At 37.4% G+C, this 13052-nt stretch overlaps 1 protein-coding gene across 1 annotated transcript; it reads right to left on the bottom strand.

The window, feature by feature from the left end:
• Window positions 1-1247: 1247 nt before the first annotated feature.
• LOC131697788 (cbp/p300-interacting transactivator 1-like) lies at window positions 1248-6781 on the bottom strand. Its single transcript, XM_058989111.1, has 2 exons — window positions 6350-6781; window positions 1248-4256 (listed from the first exon to the last, which is right to left on the bottom strand). The coding sequence occupies exon 2, from the start codon at window positions 4241-4243 to the stop codon at window positions 3782-3784; it is 462 nt and encodes a 153-aa protein (XP_058845094.1). The 5' UTR covers window positions 4244-4256; window positions 6350-6781; the 3' UTR covers window positions 1248-3781.
• Window positions 6782-13052: the final 6271 nt, after the last annotated feature.

Below are 13052 nucleotides of genomic sequence, written 5' to 3'. Positions count from 1 at the left end.
TTTCTTTAGGGGTTTAGAATCTATTTACTTAGGTCTGTAACTTTATTTTGCGATAACTGTGCTGTCTTTATCCCAGTTCACCTTGTAAAATAAATACATTAATTAAAGCTGTTATTGCAAGAGGGTTGGCTCTTGAGTTGTTCCATGAACCTAGACCCAGGGTTTGTCACTAGGGCTTCCACAGACTCTACAGCATGAACCTAGACCCAGGGCTTGTCCCTAGGGCTTCCACAGACTCTACAGCATGAACCTAGACCCAGGGCTTGTCCCTAGGGCTTCCACAGACTCTACAGCATGAACCTAGACCCAGGGTTTGTCACTAGGACTTCCACAGACTCTACAGCATGAACCTAGACCCAGGGCTTGACACTAGGGCTTCCACACACTCTACAGCATGTACTTGTCTTCCTTGTCTGAATGGACAGCTTTATCTGGTGAAAGTACGGTAAATCTAGACCTGTCAGGGGTTATTTAAAATACTGCCCAGCAGGGAGATGTTGTTTTCCTGTCAGTCCCTGTGCCCTGGCCACCCCATCCTGCTTTTTTTTACTATTGCAAAGCTGCAATGGCAAACAATGGGTCCCAGAGTTTCATTGAGAAACCGCCCTGGTGCACTGGGGAGAGCGATGTGACAGAGAGAGGAGGTTTCTATGGGATTATAAAAAGGCTGCAGCAAACAATACTCTGTCTCCCCCCCCCCCCCCCCCCCCATATAAACAAAATCCTAGAGCAAAAGAAAAGCTTGATGAGTGTGGCTAAATAATTCAGATTTTTTTACCCCCTCTTTTGGAAAGTATTGCTTCACATAGAAAGGTGCTTTGAAAGTTTGGAAACTTTTTGTAATAAATAAAATACACTTGAAATTTCTTACAAAGAAATAATTTAGATGTGGTGTAAGAGACAATGTGCCCCATCTCTTATTTTACTGACCCCATAGAATATGTTGGTCCGGCCTCCTTTGTCTGTAAAGTTAACTTCAGTGTTATAGTTAAACTACAAAATACTGGATGGACAGTTAATGTCTGTCATATTACAATACTGGATAAGTCTTCAATATCTGAATATTGACAAGCCCTAAAGAATTAAATTATCTTACAGCCATATCCAGAAACAGAGTGTTAGTGCTCACTTAACTGGTATGTAGTCCACAAAAAGAAATCTCTGAAGACAAAATGTTTGGATGGAAACATTCAGCAAACACTATACCAGGCCTTACATGTAATAGTAATAGCTGCCAACAGAAACAGTGGAATAAGTGTAGTTTTATTTTGCATTAATGCAGAACAAAAATAGATATTTACATAATATCCAAGAATGTACAGTCTTCAGTACAAGGGAAAATAAGTGCAAAAAACAAGAGATACATTTAACCAAAAAAATATATACTTCACTTGGTACATACACTTAAACTTTTCCAAACAAAATCATTTTTCCAAATCAATAAGGAAGGGGTTTGAAACTAGATGCCCTCATCGCCGTAACAGAAACCAGTCTGAAGCCTTTAAACTGTGTACACCAGAGCCAAACACACTCCATGAAGAAAACTTCTGGCTTGGGCTGAACAGAAAGCATATCAGTAAACAGCTTTCCTATGAATTAACCATGCCCTGGGGACAGGTGGAGGGGAGACAGGCACTATCCTCATTAATTTAGAAGTCATTAAGATAAAGTTCCCTGCGCTGTGTAAAACCAGCAGGGGGGAGGGGGGGTTTGACTGTATGGGTTGGACACAAGCTCTGTCTTGTTCCTGCCATGCAGGCACTCACTGGAAGCACAGTTTCACATGATGCGTATTTAATTATTAGAAAGCAATCCCATTCGGTTACACAAGCATCCATCGCGCCATCGACAACCCGATAGGCAAGGCAAACATCTGTGCTCTGAAACATTGTCTCGAGTATCTAAATACTGCATGAAGATGGGCTGGTGCAGTGACTATAAAGCGTTAGTTACGAGTCGGAGCGATAAAGCTTTTTAAAGTCGTACCTCACTTGCACTAACGTTACTAATCCACTTTTATTCTGCCAAAGATTTTAGTTCTTTGATTTTTTTTTTTTTTTTTTTCTTCAAATAACATTGTATAGGTTGTTGATTAGGCACCAGTTGTTTAATTGTGTAGCCTTTATGAACAGAAGTAAAATAGCAGAAAGAGGTTGCTCAGCCCATCAGTGCTCATCCAGTTCCTAGTATGGACTGATCCCAGAACGGTCCAATCTGTTTCTTATAGACCCTATTCAGCAATATGGCTTGCTAACCCATGTTATACACCTGCCAGTGGAAAAGGGTCTCCTCACAATGTCCTGTGGTCCTGGTGTATACGCTAGATTCAGTTCCTTCATCTCATCTTCAAAACTCATATTTTAGCCCTGGGATTAGTCTGGTTACTCTCCGCTTCAATTTCGATTTTTTATATAAATGCAATGACCAGAATTCAAGTAAGAGATTTGAAGTGTGGTCTAACTGGTGCATTATACATTCAGAACCTATACTGTACACTTAACTATAGAACCAAGTACTCGATTAGCCTTTTTTCTTGCTTCATTTGTTACTAGGCTGGAACATTTCACATTTAATAAAATGTAAAATATGCCAAAAGTGAAGATGGATTAAAATAAATCTGCATATACTGAACCATACAAAACAAGCAAAGAACCAAAAAGATCTTCAGCATAACAAAAGGGGGGCGATAGCTAATGCTGATCAGAACAAAAACAGATTCCTTGGATTTAAGTCCTAAACTGCCGCATAAATGGCTGTGAAATTTCTGTGTTAGATATTTATAATCAAAATTCTTACATGCATCAAGGAGCATTATTTGCTCTCAATTACAGTATAGATGTGCATAGAAAAAAAAATGGTTTCAATTCCAATGTTTAAGCACCAGTTTAATACAGGTCCTACTCCGCATTTCACAATGATCCTTCTTTTCATCATGACATTTGTCATGATCACATACACAGCAAGTCATTCTGCCAGGCTTGGTATTCCCTCGCTTAATGGCAGACGTAGCCCAATTCAACATCTCCTTTTCCTTCATATACCTCAGTGCCATCTAACCCACTCATCTCCAGAGGGTAGTGTTTCACACAGCAGGGAGAGAGAGGGGTATATTCCCATGAAAGCTGACAAGTCTACACATTCAGCATTTAAACTCTTCAATGAAGCTTTGCTTTACCATCTACAGTGAATCAAGAACACATGTGTTTTAATTAACTTGTACTCCATTTGGAATAGAAACCAATACATTATAAAAGAAACTAGCATGAATCAAAATACTTTCTTTCTGGTGTCCATCTTCCCAAACTTAAATTCAAAACAAATATTATTGAACTACAAACAAGTTCACCTTTTAGTGCTAAAACACATTTCTCTCAATATGAAACCGTGAACGTTTCATTACAACGGTCTATAATTAAGCACTAGACTTAGTTTAGAAAAAATAAGACAACTGCTCTCCTTAACCCATTTTAAGATTTGATTTAGAACACCACAATTTGTTGCCTTCTAGGCAGATGCCAATACAGGTCAACAATGCCCCCGTCTGCTGCAGCAGTGCGAGCGATTCTGGGAAGTGAAAGCAGCCTCAAGCGAGATTTTTCAGAGACATGACATATAGAAAGATATTACACAGATCTCAAGTTCATAGACATAGAAACATATTGGTCTGTTTCATGTACATTGCAACTTCCATAGAGCTGGGTTTGAGATGTTAAGCCTAGATCAGGGGCTCCCGATTTCTTTCTCCATTGCCCTCAAGACGATCTTTCCTATGCGAGGAGAATCAGCAGCTGGAGGAAACGTCCGAGATAAAGTCAAACTCATTCTGGCCGAGCCACAGCTCCGGCAGCTCGTTGGCGCGGTCCAGTCCCAACTCCACCACCAGGGACATCAGGACTTCTTCATCCACGGGGTCCGAGTCAATGATGGTGCTCCCTGGGTTGGACAGGGCACCCTGGCTCTGCGAGCCGTAGGTCCTAGGTGGGGCAGTGGTGTCCCCTGCTACATTGCCGATGTTGTGGTAGTGGCTGTTGAGTTTCTGGAGCTGCATGCTGGCTAGCAGGTGAGGGCTTGTCTGGAGGCTGAAGGGCTGGGGTTTGGAGGTGGGCGACGAGGAGGCGGTTACTGAGGGATGGATCCCCGTCTGAGTGAACTGTCCATTCATCTTGCCTGAGCCTGGGTAGTGCAGAATGGCAATGGCCTCACGGTCTTTCATGATTCGGCTAGGGTAGACCAGAGAACTCATCTCCTGGGCTCACCTAGAACACAGAGGGCAGTGTTGAGGAAACATCATTTGGGCATTCATAAGGCTTACATGTCTTATACACCTAGGGTACCATATGTGGTAGGACAAGTCTGAATACAATTTCTGTACACACCAGGGGTAGAACTGCTAATTTTACAGGGGCATATTTAAAAAAAAATAAATAAAAAAAAAACACCTTTTGCCATTACCTATTTTTTTCTACCCATCAAAGAAACAACCTATACAGACAGTTTCTCCAAGTACCGTTCCAGAGCTTAAACCTGAAACAGAAAACCTTATCTTCACCCCAGAAAACTGTTTAACTTGTGCCTGCACGACTTCATTCAGGTTATAACAAACCAACATTTTTTTTGGGGGGGGGGGGGGGGGGGGGTGGAACCCAGTTTGCTTTCTTGTGCTTCCAGCTGCAACACTGGGCATTGTTTTATAAAATTATAATAAAAGCTATTGCTGCAATTCACCCTGTTTCCCAGGTTATTAAAACAGTCCAACTATGACACAGAACTTCACTAATCTGTTTGGATCCACTGTTTGTTCATATTCTCTTAATTATTTATTCCTGCTAAACTGCTGTAATCTTCCTTCCACGGCGTGCCACAGTTATCAACTGTTACGCATTCTGTTCCAATGGGTGCTTCGTACTGTATTTAGGTCCTTGGGCAAAGACAGCCTAGTCTAGGCAAAAGACTCACAATAGCCATAAGGCATTGCTGTAGTTCTGGGCTCGGTAATGCAATTCATAGACAGCCGATTTGAAGCTGAGCATGCAACACATTTCCTTTGCCACAAAACTTCTTGGAGCAGAATGGAATGAATTCCATATACAATGACTACATCATGTTAAAATATTCCTGGTCTGTAAACCTTGCCAGTTAGCATTTAAAAAAGGTCTAAAATGGCAATATTTGGGGGGGGGGGGGGTTTACGGAAACTGCAAAGACTGATTTCCAGATTAACATTAATTAATTATGTTATACAACACATACCCCCAACCTCTCCCTCCCATTTAAACAAGTTAATTTTCTATTCAAAATGCTGGCATAAAAATAAAAAAAGAAAGAAACACAGCACTCATTGTATTTTTATTGGCTTCACTCAGGTACATTTGTGCAAGCTGGACCATAACAAACTGCAGTCATCGAAAGCAAAATAAATGTGGGTTTGTGGCTTCAGATTTTCAAACAAGATGTGAAACTGTATCCTTCCCTTAAACACCTGTGAGTGTGGAGCCCTGAAGCGCCCTACAGTGGCGAGCAGGCCTGTGCAGTGTTCAAAGTGGATTGCTGGAAACCTGACATATTGCTTAATAGAACAACTTTACTGGCAAAGTAGAGCTGCCAATCAGGGTAGTATTTTCACATACAATATATTAATGAAATATATCAATAGGAGGGCAAATCACCTACTCATTTCCTAAACACATTCTGTATGTGCACAAGACACTAAAATGATCGCTTCTGTTTTAAATCTGCAAACACAAACCAACGGCATGTAGTATTACCTGAAACATTCAATTCACGCAAAAAAAAAACAAAAAAAAAACAAACTGACAATTCCCCAGTAAGATGTCTGCACTGTCCCGTATGCTAGCTGTGCTATTTACCTGTGTAGAGGTTTTTCGTATTAATCTGTGTTTAGACTGGTCAGACTTTCGATGTTTAAATTGCCAATAATAAAAAGGTGTTTCTACATTTGGGATCAATTATTTTAAATTAGGCAATCACACACAAAATAAATCCGAAGCAAAATATTTATAATGAAAACATGCAGATTTTGGTGCAAAAAACGTTTTTTTAGGACTTGTTTAAGTAAAATCTCGAATTACTATGTAGTACAATTATCAATGGTGTTATGGTAACTTACAATATGTTGATGGAAACTATAGCGCATTAAACTTTTATAACCCAATTAAACTTTTACTATATAGTACTTTTTTCTTCAACAACACAGTTCAATTGAACTAAAAAAACAAACAAAAAAAAACAGCCATATATATAATTATATGCATGCTACAGAAAACAGTGTTAATGTGCCTGTTAAAATAATGTACAATAAATTTAAACAATGTCCTTCTTATATGGTTACCTTAACAAGTAGGTCCCTCCTCAGCACTTTGATGGGTCCAGTGAAGTCTATAAGAGAAGCAATGTTATTTCCAAAACAGGAGATACAATTATCTTAAAAGAGAACTGCACGTAGAATTCTTCACAACAGAGAAAATAAAGTATCGTGGATTCGGCTTGTTGTGTACATTGGTTTTCGATCTCTAGAAAAACAGCCACTTAATTCCCTGCAGTACGTGAATGAATCCGCTCCACGGATAAACTGCTCTGCACCGCTGAATATCCTTGACAATGAATGGAAACTGAGTTGAGAGCATTCGTTTTTATATCTAGTTCGGATCTTTAAAAAGTCTTTCAGGGCTAGCCTCAAGAAGCGTCCTGGAGTATCAACAGTTTACGAGGATTGGGTCCGACTTTTTGTTTGCCCCTTTACAAAAATATCAACTATTCTTGTCCAGGCAACTCCGGTCGTGCAGGATTATTCCATTACAGGTTTAGTTAAATGATGAAATAGTTTAGGACCCAGCCAGAGTCTTAATTGGTTTACGTTATTAGTTAAAAAAAACATAGTTTGAAAGACCTGGAATATGAGGGGCATTTTCTCCTATTTTTATAATTCGTTTTTAAATTATAGACCATATTAATGTTGTTATTTTACCACGTTTAATGTTACATTATTATTATTATTATTATTATTATTATTATTATTATTATTATTATTATTATTATTAATCACTCAATTATATATCCACAAACTTGTGTCAATGACATTTTGTTTATGTCTTTTTTGAAAGTTAATGTCATTACAATTGTTAATCTTGGATAAGAAGACGTGATTTTGTTTTTAGTTATTCGGAAGAATATACTGTGTACTATGTATGAACACTGATGCCATTTAAAAAATATATATGTCACATTATATTTCACGAGTATAAAAAACAACTATAACAACATTATCCCTCATTCTATCTAAGCGAATCCAACCTACTTCGTCACAAGCTCCAGGCTGTAATTAAATAGAAAAAAAAAATCTGTTAGGCTAAGGGACTGATTTGATCAACCTATAACCGCCGGGGTAAACCGCAGCTGGATTTTTAGCATTTGACGCCACTTATTTTAAGGGGTAATCTCTGAATTACTATGGATAAGTGGTTACCATGTGCTGTAAAATGCTTTAGAAATTTCCAGGCTTGGTTTATCATGGTGGGGGGTGAATGTTCACTGAGTGCCTTCACCAAAACAGTTATAAAAACAACTTAACAAGATGTCACATTTACATTTGTATTGGAAAGTATGAATTAATACAAACGAAAATAAATTAATCTTCTTAACCAATACGTACAATAAATGGACTTTGGGGTATACATTTGTAAAACGAATCTCGTAGTACTATATGCACACAGTATTGGCACCCTACGATTATATAATTCAAGGTAACAGATTAAGGACAAGCATTTAGTAAACTATAAATGTTTTTTTTTTTTAATAAAATAAAAAGCAAAATACACAATTTATAGTAAATAAATAATCTTAATCAAAAAACAACCTTGTTTTCATTTAAAGTATTTGTTCATGACAAAAGCACGGCACCCTGATTTAGTACTTTGTGTGTCCTCCTTTTGCTTTTATTAACACTTTCAGACGTTTGTGGTAATTCTTAATCTGTATGTTTCACCTTGTTGGTCAAATCTGGGCCCATTTGTCTTGCATATTTCCTTCAGCTCAGACAAACTGGATAATGCTTCGGCTACATGTTTTTTTTAGATCTGTTCAAAGCATTCTATTGGATGGAGATCTGGTGATTGCGAAGACCATTCCAGAACTTTGTTTTCTTCAAGAATTCCAGAGTTGACTTAGCTGTATGCTTTGGGTCGTTGTCTTGTTGGAAGATACATTGTCTGCCAATCAGACAATGAGCAGATGGTATCATTGTACTGTGCAAAATGTTTTGATACACAGCTGCATTCATTCAATCTTCAATTGCATCAATGTCTCCAGTTCCTGAACTGCCACCCGCCCCCCCCCCCCCCCCCCCGCCCGCCATATCATGATCAAACAACCTCCATGTTTAACTGGAGGTACAAGGTTTTCTTTATGAAGGCTTTCCCTTTTTTAGTTATATTTTAGTCTCATTGGACCAGAGAATATTGTTTAAGAATGCACACAGCATTGTAGATTTACATTGAACCCCACATAGAACCATCATTAGTACAGTATATAGGGATGGTATTTTATACACACTGCAAAACCAGGTTTATAGCCTTGTCCTGATGAATACATACAATTTGAATTCCCATGTTTTAAATTCGCCCATGTTTTAAAGTACTGATGCAGGGAGACTGATCTAAGCGGGCAGGCAGATGTTCAGTTTCCTAACACAAAGGATCTCCCTCATTTAGTTCAAGAACACTTTACCTTAGTATTCAGGGAACATAAAGAACAGCCCCTCCACACACTTCTGTTTCACACATCACACTGCCGTTCCATATCCTGCAGTTTCCACACACTTAAACAAAAGCAACACAATGCACACTTCTTCTAAATGGTCTATCCATCAACCCAAATAAGAAAAAAACGTGGTTGGAGTTGCTGTGCATACATTGTACCAATGTGTTAAGCACCTGCACGTTGAACGCTGACAATGCAAAATACTTCATACATACATATAGTGTGATGGAAATAAAACCATTCCAGAGATCTGTGAAAATTAAATTTGAACTCAAATTGCTTAATTTGTTTTAATGAATGAGTTGCGTGCATTTAAAACATTTACACTGTAGTCCCTATTTGCAAAACTGCTTTAAGGACTGTTTTGTTAATGACAGTTTTTATTGAAGGTCATTTTGATACATTTAATCAAGTTTGCAGTTCATAAAACCCTTTAACAACTGTGTCTTTAGAAGTTTATTCACACTTTTTAAACCTCCCTTTATCCAAAGGTGTTCTGAATAGAGCTACATGTTTCATGTATACCTCTAGTTCATTTAAAGGACAAATGTAACCTTGATACTGCTTATTAAAGTGAAAATCTCCAAAATATATATTTTAAGTAACAGTACGTACCCTTTTATTCCTGGTAAAATTGGATGTAGTTTCTAAAGCTTTTGTTTAAATGCACAGAGCGCAAACTAAACATCGCTATTGTGGATATACCAGTGTCTGTATTTTCACTGCTCTTTTGAAATCACTTTACATTTCACTACAGGGTGCTTTATAACAAACATTACTGAAGCAATAATCCTTACTATTGTGTTTAGTACTTCTTTAAAGCTGTTATACAGAAAGTGGCACCATCATTTAAATATTCTCCTATCCTCAGCCTCAGCATCAACTTAGAACATGAATTACTGAAAGATGTTTGAACTTATGTTAAGATGTTTTGAATAGGTTTTAATGAAGGAAATTATGTTTGGTATTCATGAGTCTTAATCAGTTTATTTCATACATATCAAACTGTATGCAGCATGTTGAAAGCTCTAGCATTGAAAAAACACTACACAGTTAATAACTTTTTTTTTTTTCTTTTTACCAGATCTCATTTTGGAATCTATTTTATATTGATTCAGATTCAACGACAGAATGACTAGGCAAATCACACTGTTCTAAATGCTGCCATGTTGCTAAGCAAATGCCAAGGATATCAGGAGACCAATTCCCAAATTCATCTATTTAAATCGAGGTCTGAACATAGTTCTATTCCATACGTTGTAAAGAATACTACAGTATGTGAACTTTCATGGAGTTTCCTCAATCTAGCTATGGAACTTCTCAACAGTCAAACAAAGTGAAATACCAAATGTAACACCATTTATTGAACTAACTAATGAGTTAAAACTTTTGAAAAAGACCCACAATCTCAAATGCTTAATTAAGTCCAATTAATTTTTTCATATTTTTCTGGGATACAGTATATTTGTGCATTCTTTGCCACTACACCAAAACAATAAGCCCAGTAATAACATTCTTTTAGCACAGACCTGCCTGCCACTCGGGGACAAGGCACACACACACATTTTCATTTATACACTTCGGTACACCAATCCAACTTAACTGCAAATGAAATGGATCTTTTCCATTTAGTAATTGGGATTTTAAAAAAAACAGCATGTGGGAAAACCACTTGACATTTACTAGGAGCTTGAAGGGATTGCTCAATGCTGTTGTTTGTTTCTTTATAATTTGACTAGGGAAATTAGCCACATCTGGGGTATTATGTGAAGGGCCCTGAATCTCTTCAATTTCCTCAATGTGTATTCTGCATGGCAGCACAATTGTGTATGATTGAAAGACACAGCTCAATTAAACAAAGCTGTTCACTAAATGTGCTAAAATAATTTTTTTTCAGCATTTCTTGTTGTATAGGGTAATTGTGAATTATTTTGCAGCAATCTTTTTCTCTGTTCCTCTCTACTGAAAATAGCATAGGTTTGAACGGGGGCAACAATTTGCATATTAGCTGGCACTGTACTAAAAAAAAAAACTTTGTTATATATTTTCCATTGCAAATCTTTTAGAAACTCATTTTTTCAGGTGCACATTCCGCATGGTCATTTTTACACTGCCCTCTGCCTTGCTCAGAAATAAATCATTCTCATGCCCAGGTATATAACATGTGTTGTATGCTGATATGCACAAAGTGGAAATAGGATTTGAAACGCTGTTGTGAAAGAGAATGTGATCTTTGCAGGGTTTGTTTTCCAAGATTTAGGATATATTAAGTTTGTAATGAGCCAAAAAGAGCCCAAGGAATTTTAAAGACTATAATAGAATGCACATGCTGGTGCCAAACAGAAATTTGGAAAATGTTAAGAACAAACTGGTTGTACCTGGATATATTTAGTTTACAGAGTCGGGGCCAGATTCACTAAGTTTTGTTCCAGTAAAAAGTTTGCTTTAGATTTTTATAAACATTCAGAACTATAAACAAACAACTTGTTAACTTAAGGTCTCTGATGGACATCTTGTTATTTGTTACTTTCAAGTTCTGAAACATGGATTTTTATTTTATTTCGAAAAATTGCACTGAATGGATTAAAAGCTTATCCTTTTAGGGTAAAAAGCAGGTTGATAAGAAAGTAAACCAACTTAAAAATAGTTGCTTGATTGCAATATATAAACAACACCAGAATCCATTTGTAATTGCGCTTTGTACCACTAATGGGTACATTAGTATTCCAATCTATTTTCTCTTCACAAACATTAAAATATGGTATTACACAAATAGCTTACAATGCACTATTCATTAAAAAATAAATAATATTATGAAGTTTGAAGGTGTTTGTGTGTTTTTTGGGACACTGCTTCTGATTTAAAACATTAGACTGATAGGCCTTTTATCCCCATTAGTGTGACAAAGTCAAACTACTTTGTCAGTAAGTTAGGGGTAGCAAAGGCCCCACCCCAGGCGTTTCTGCTTTTATTCATCTGTTCCAATACTTGTTGGAGGGCAGTACACAGAGAAACTCCTGGTTTGAGGGGATTCATTAGTAAGACCTTCTATCGTGTTATTAAATTGTAGGCAGACAGAATACCATTAAATATAACAAACAGCATCCTTGGCCTGCTGTCATTATATCTCAGGGGTGATTTTCACTGCCAATGCTTGTTAAATCATGCGCTCCAGGTCAGCTGACAGCCGTTCATGAATATCTGCAGTATTGCCTGCTACCATCAGCAAGCTAGCATTGTATTCTTCAACCTGCGTCAATGTATAATGAGGACATTATTGTCTCAAGCCTGCTTGGCACTTTCAGTGACAGCAATGTCCTACATAGCCCAGCATGCATTCTTGGGCAAATGTCACCAATTTCAATACCAAGAATGGAAACCCCTTGACCTTTGCGTATTGTAATGAAAATTCCAATGTCATCAATACTTCAAAAGGAGTGATTGGCAGGGTCAAAAGGGAGACAAACATTCCCACAGTTGACCTATTCTATTGCAGGCGTTTACCCCCAAAGATAAGTCTTTTAATATGCATTTTGCATTGGCTAAATGCAAGCAAAGACTAATTAGTATATTACATTTAGTAGTTCCCGTCTCAAGGCTCCTACATTTCATACTGTGCTCAGCGTTTCCACCTACACACTATGTAAGTTTATCCTTCCAACCTGGTGGTCCTAGAAACCAAACTGAATCTAGCATTGAGCTAATATAGTTTTAAAGAAATGTATATGAATTGCATATACAATGCTGCCTTATGAATGCAAATGCCAAAGCTAAATGTGCATTCTGACTATTACTGATAGCTCTATACCCCCGGCTATGTTCCTATTGTTCACGCAACATTATCAACTAGATTCACTTTTTGGTTCCAGAACCGAGGCATGACTTTTTTTCTTAACACACACAAACAACTGTTACTGATTAAAAATAAAAAATCTGTTAAGAATGAAGAAATCATTATTTGAGTCAGGTCAATTATGATATGTATCCACAGCATGTATCATTTCATAACCAACCTCAATGCATGATTTTTATCAGATTAATAGACATCTTTCTTATTAAACATATTGCTTGAACACTCACCAAATTGTGGTGAGCAGTTTGGAAGATACAGTAAGCAGCTGCTAGGAACCAGACGAGCACTAATGGGCCATGGCCTACTCTTCTACATAATTTTCTTATGTTTATATAGCCTTCATTAGCCCATGTCTATACCAATTTTTCAATTGTGCAAAAGCTTAATACACGTATCCCTGTGTAGTTAATTAAATACAGAATAG

This window comes from Acipenser ruthenus, chromosome 16 (assembly GCF_902713425.1).
Source record: "Acipenser ruthenus chromosome 16, fAciRut3.2 maternal haplotype, whole genome shotgun sequence".
Lineage (NCBI taxonomy): Eukaryota > Metazoa > Chordata > Actinopteri > Acipenseriformes > Acipenseridae > Acipenser > Acipenser ruthenus.
The sequence above is the reverse complement of the archived record's forward strand: the minus strand, read 5'-3'. Positions and strand labels throughout refer to the sequence as shown.

Bases quoted from the DNA above. Each gene is read 5' to 3' on its own strand.
- LOC131697788 (XM_058989111.1), bottom strand. From the start codon at position 4,243: ATGAGTTCTCTGGTCTACCCTAGCCGAATCATGAAAGACCGTGAGGCC.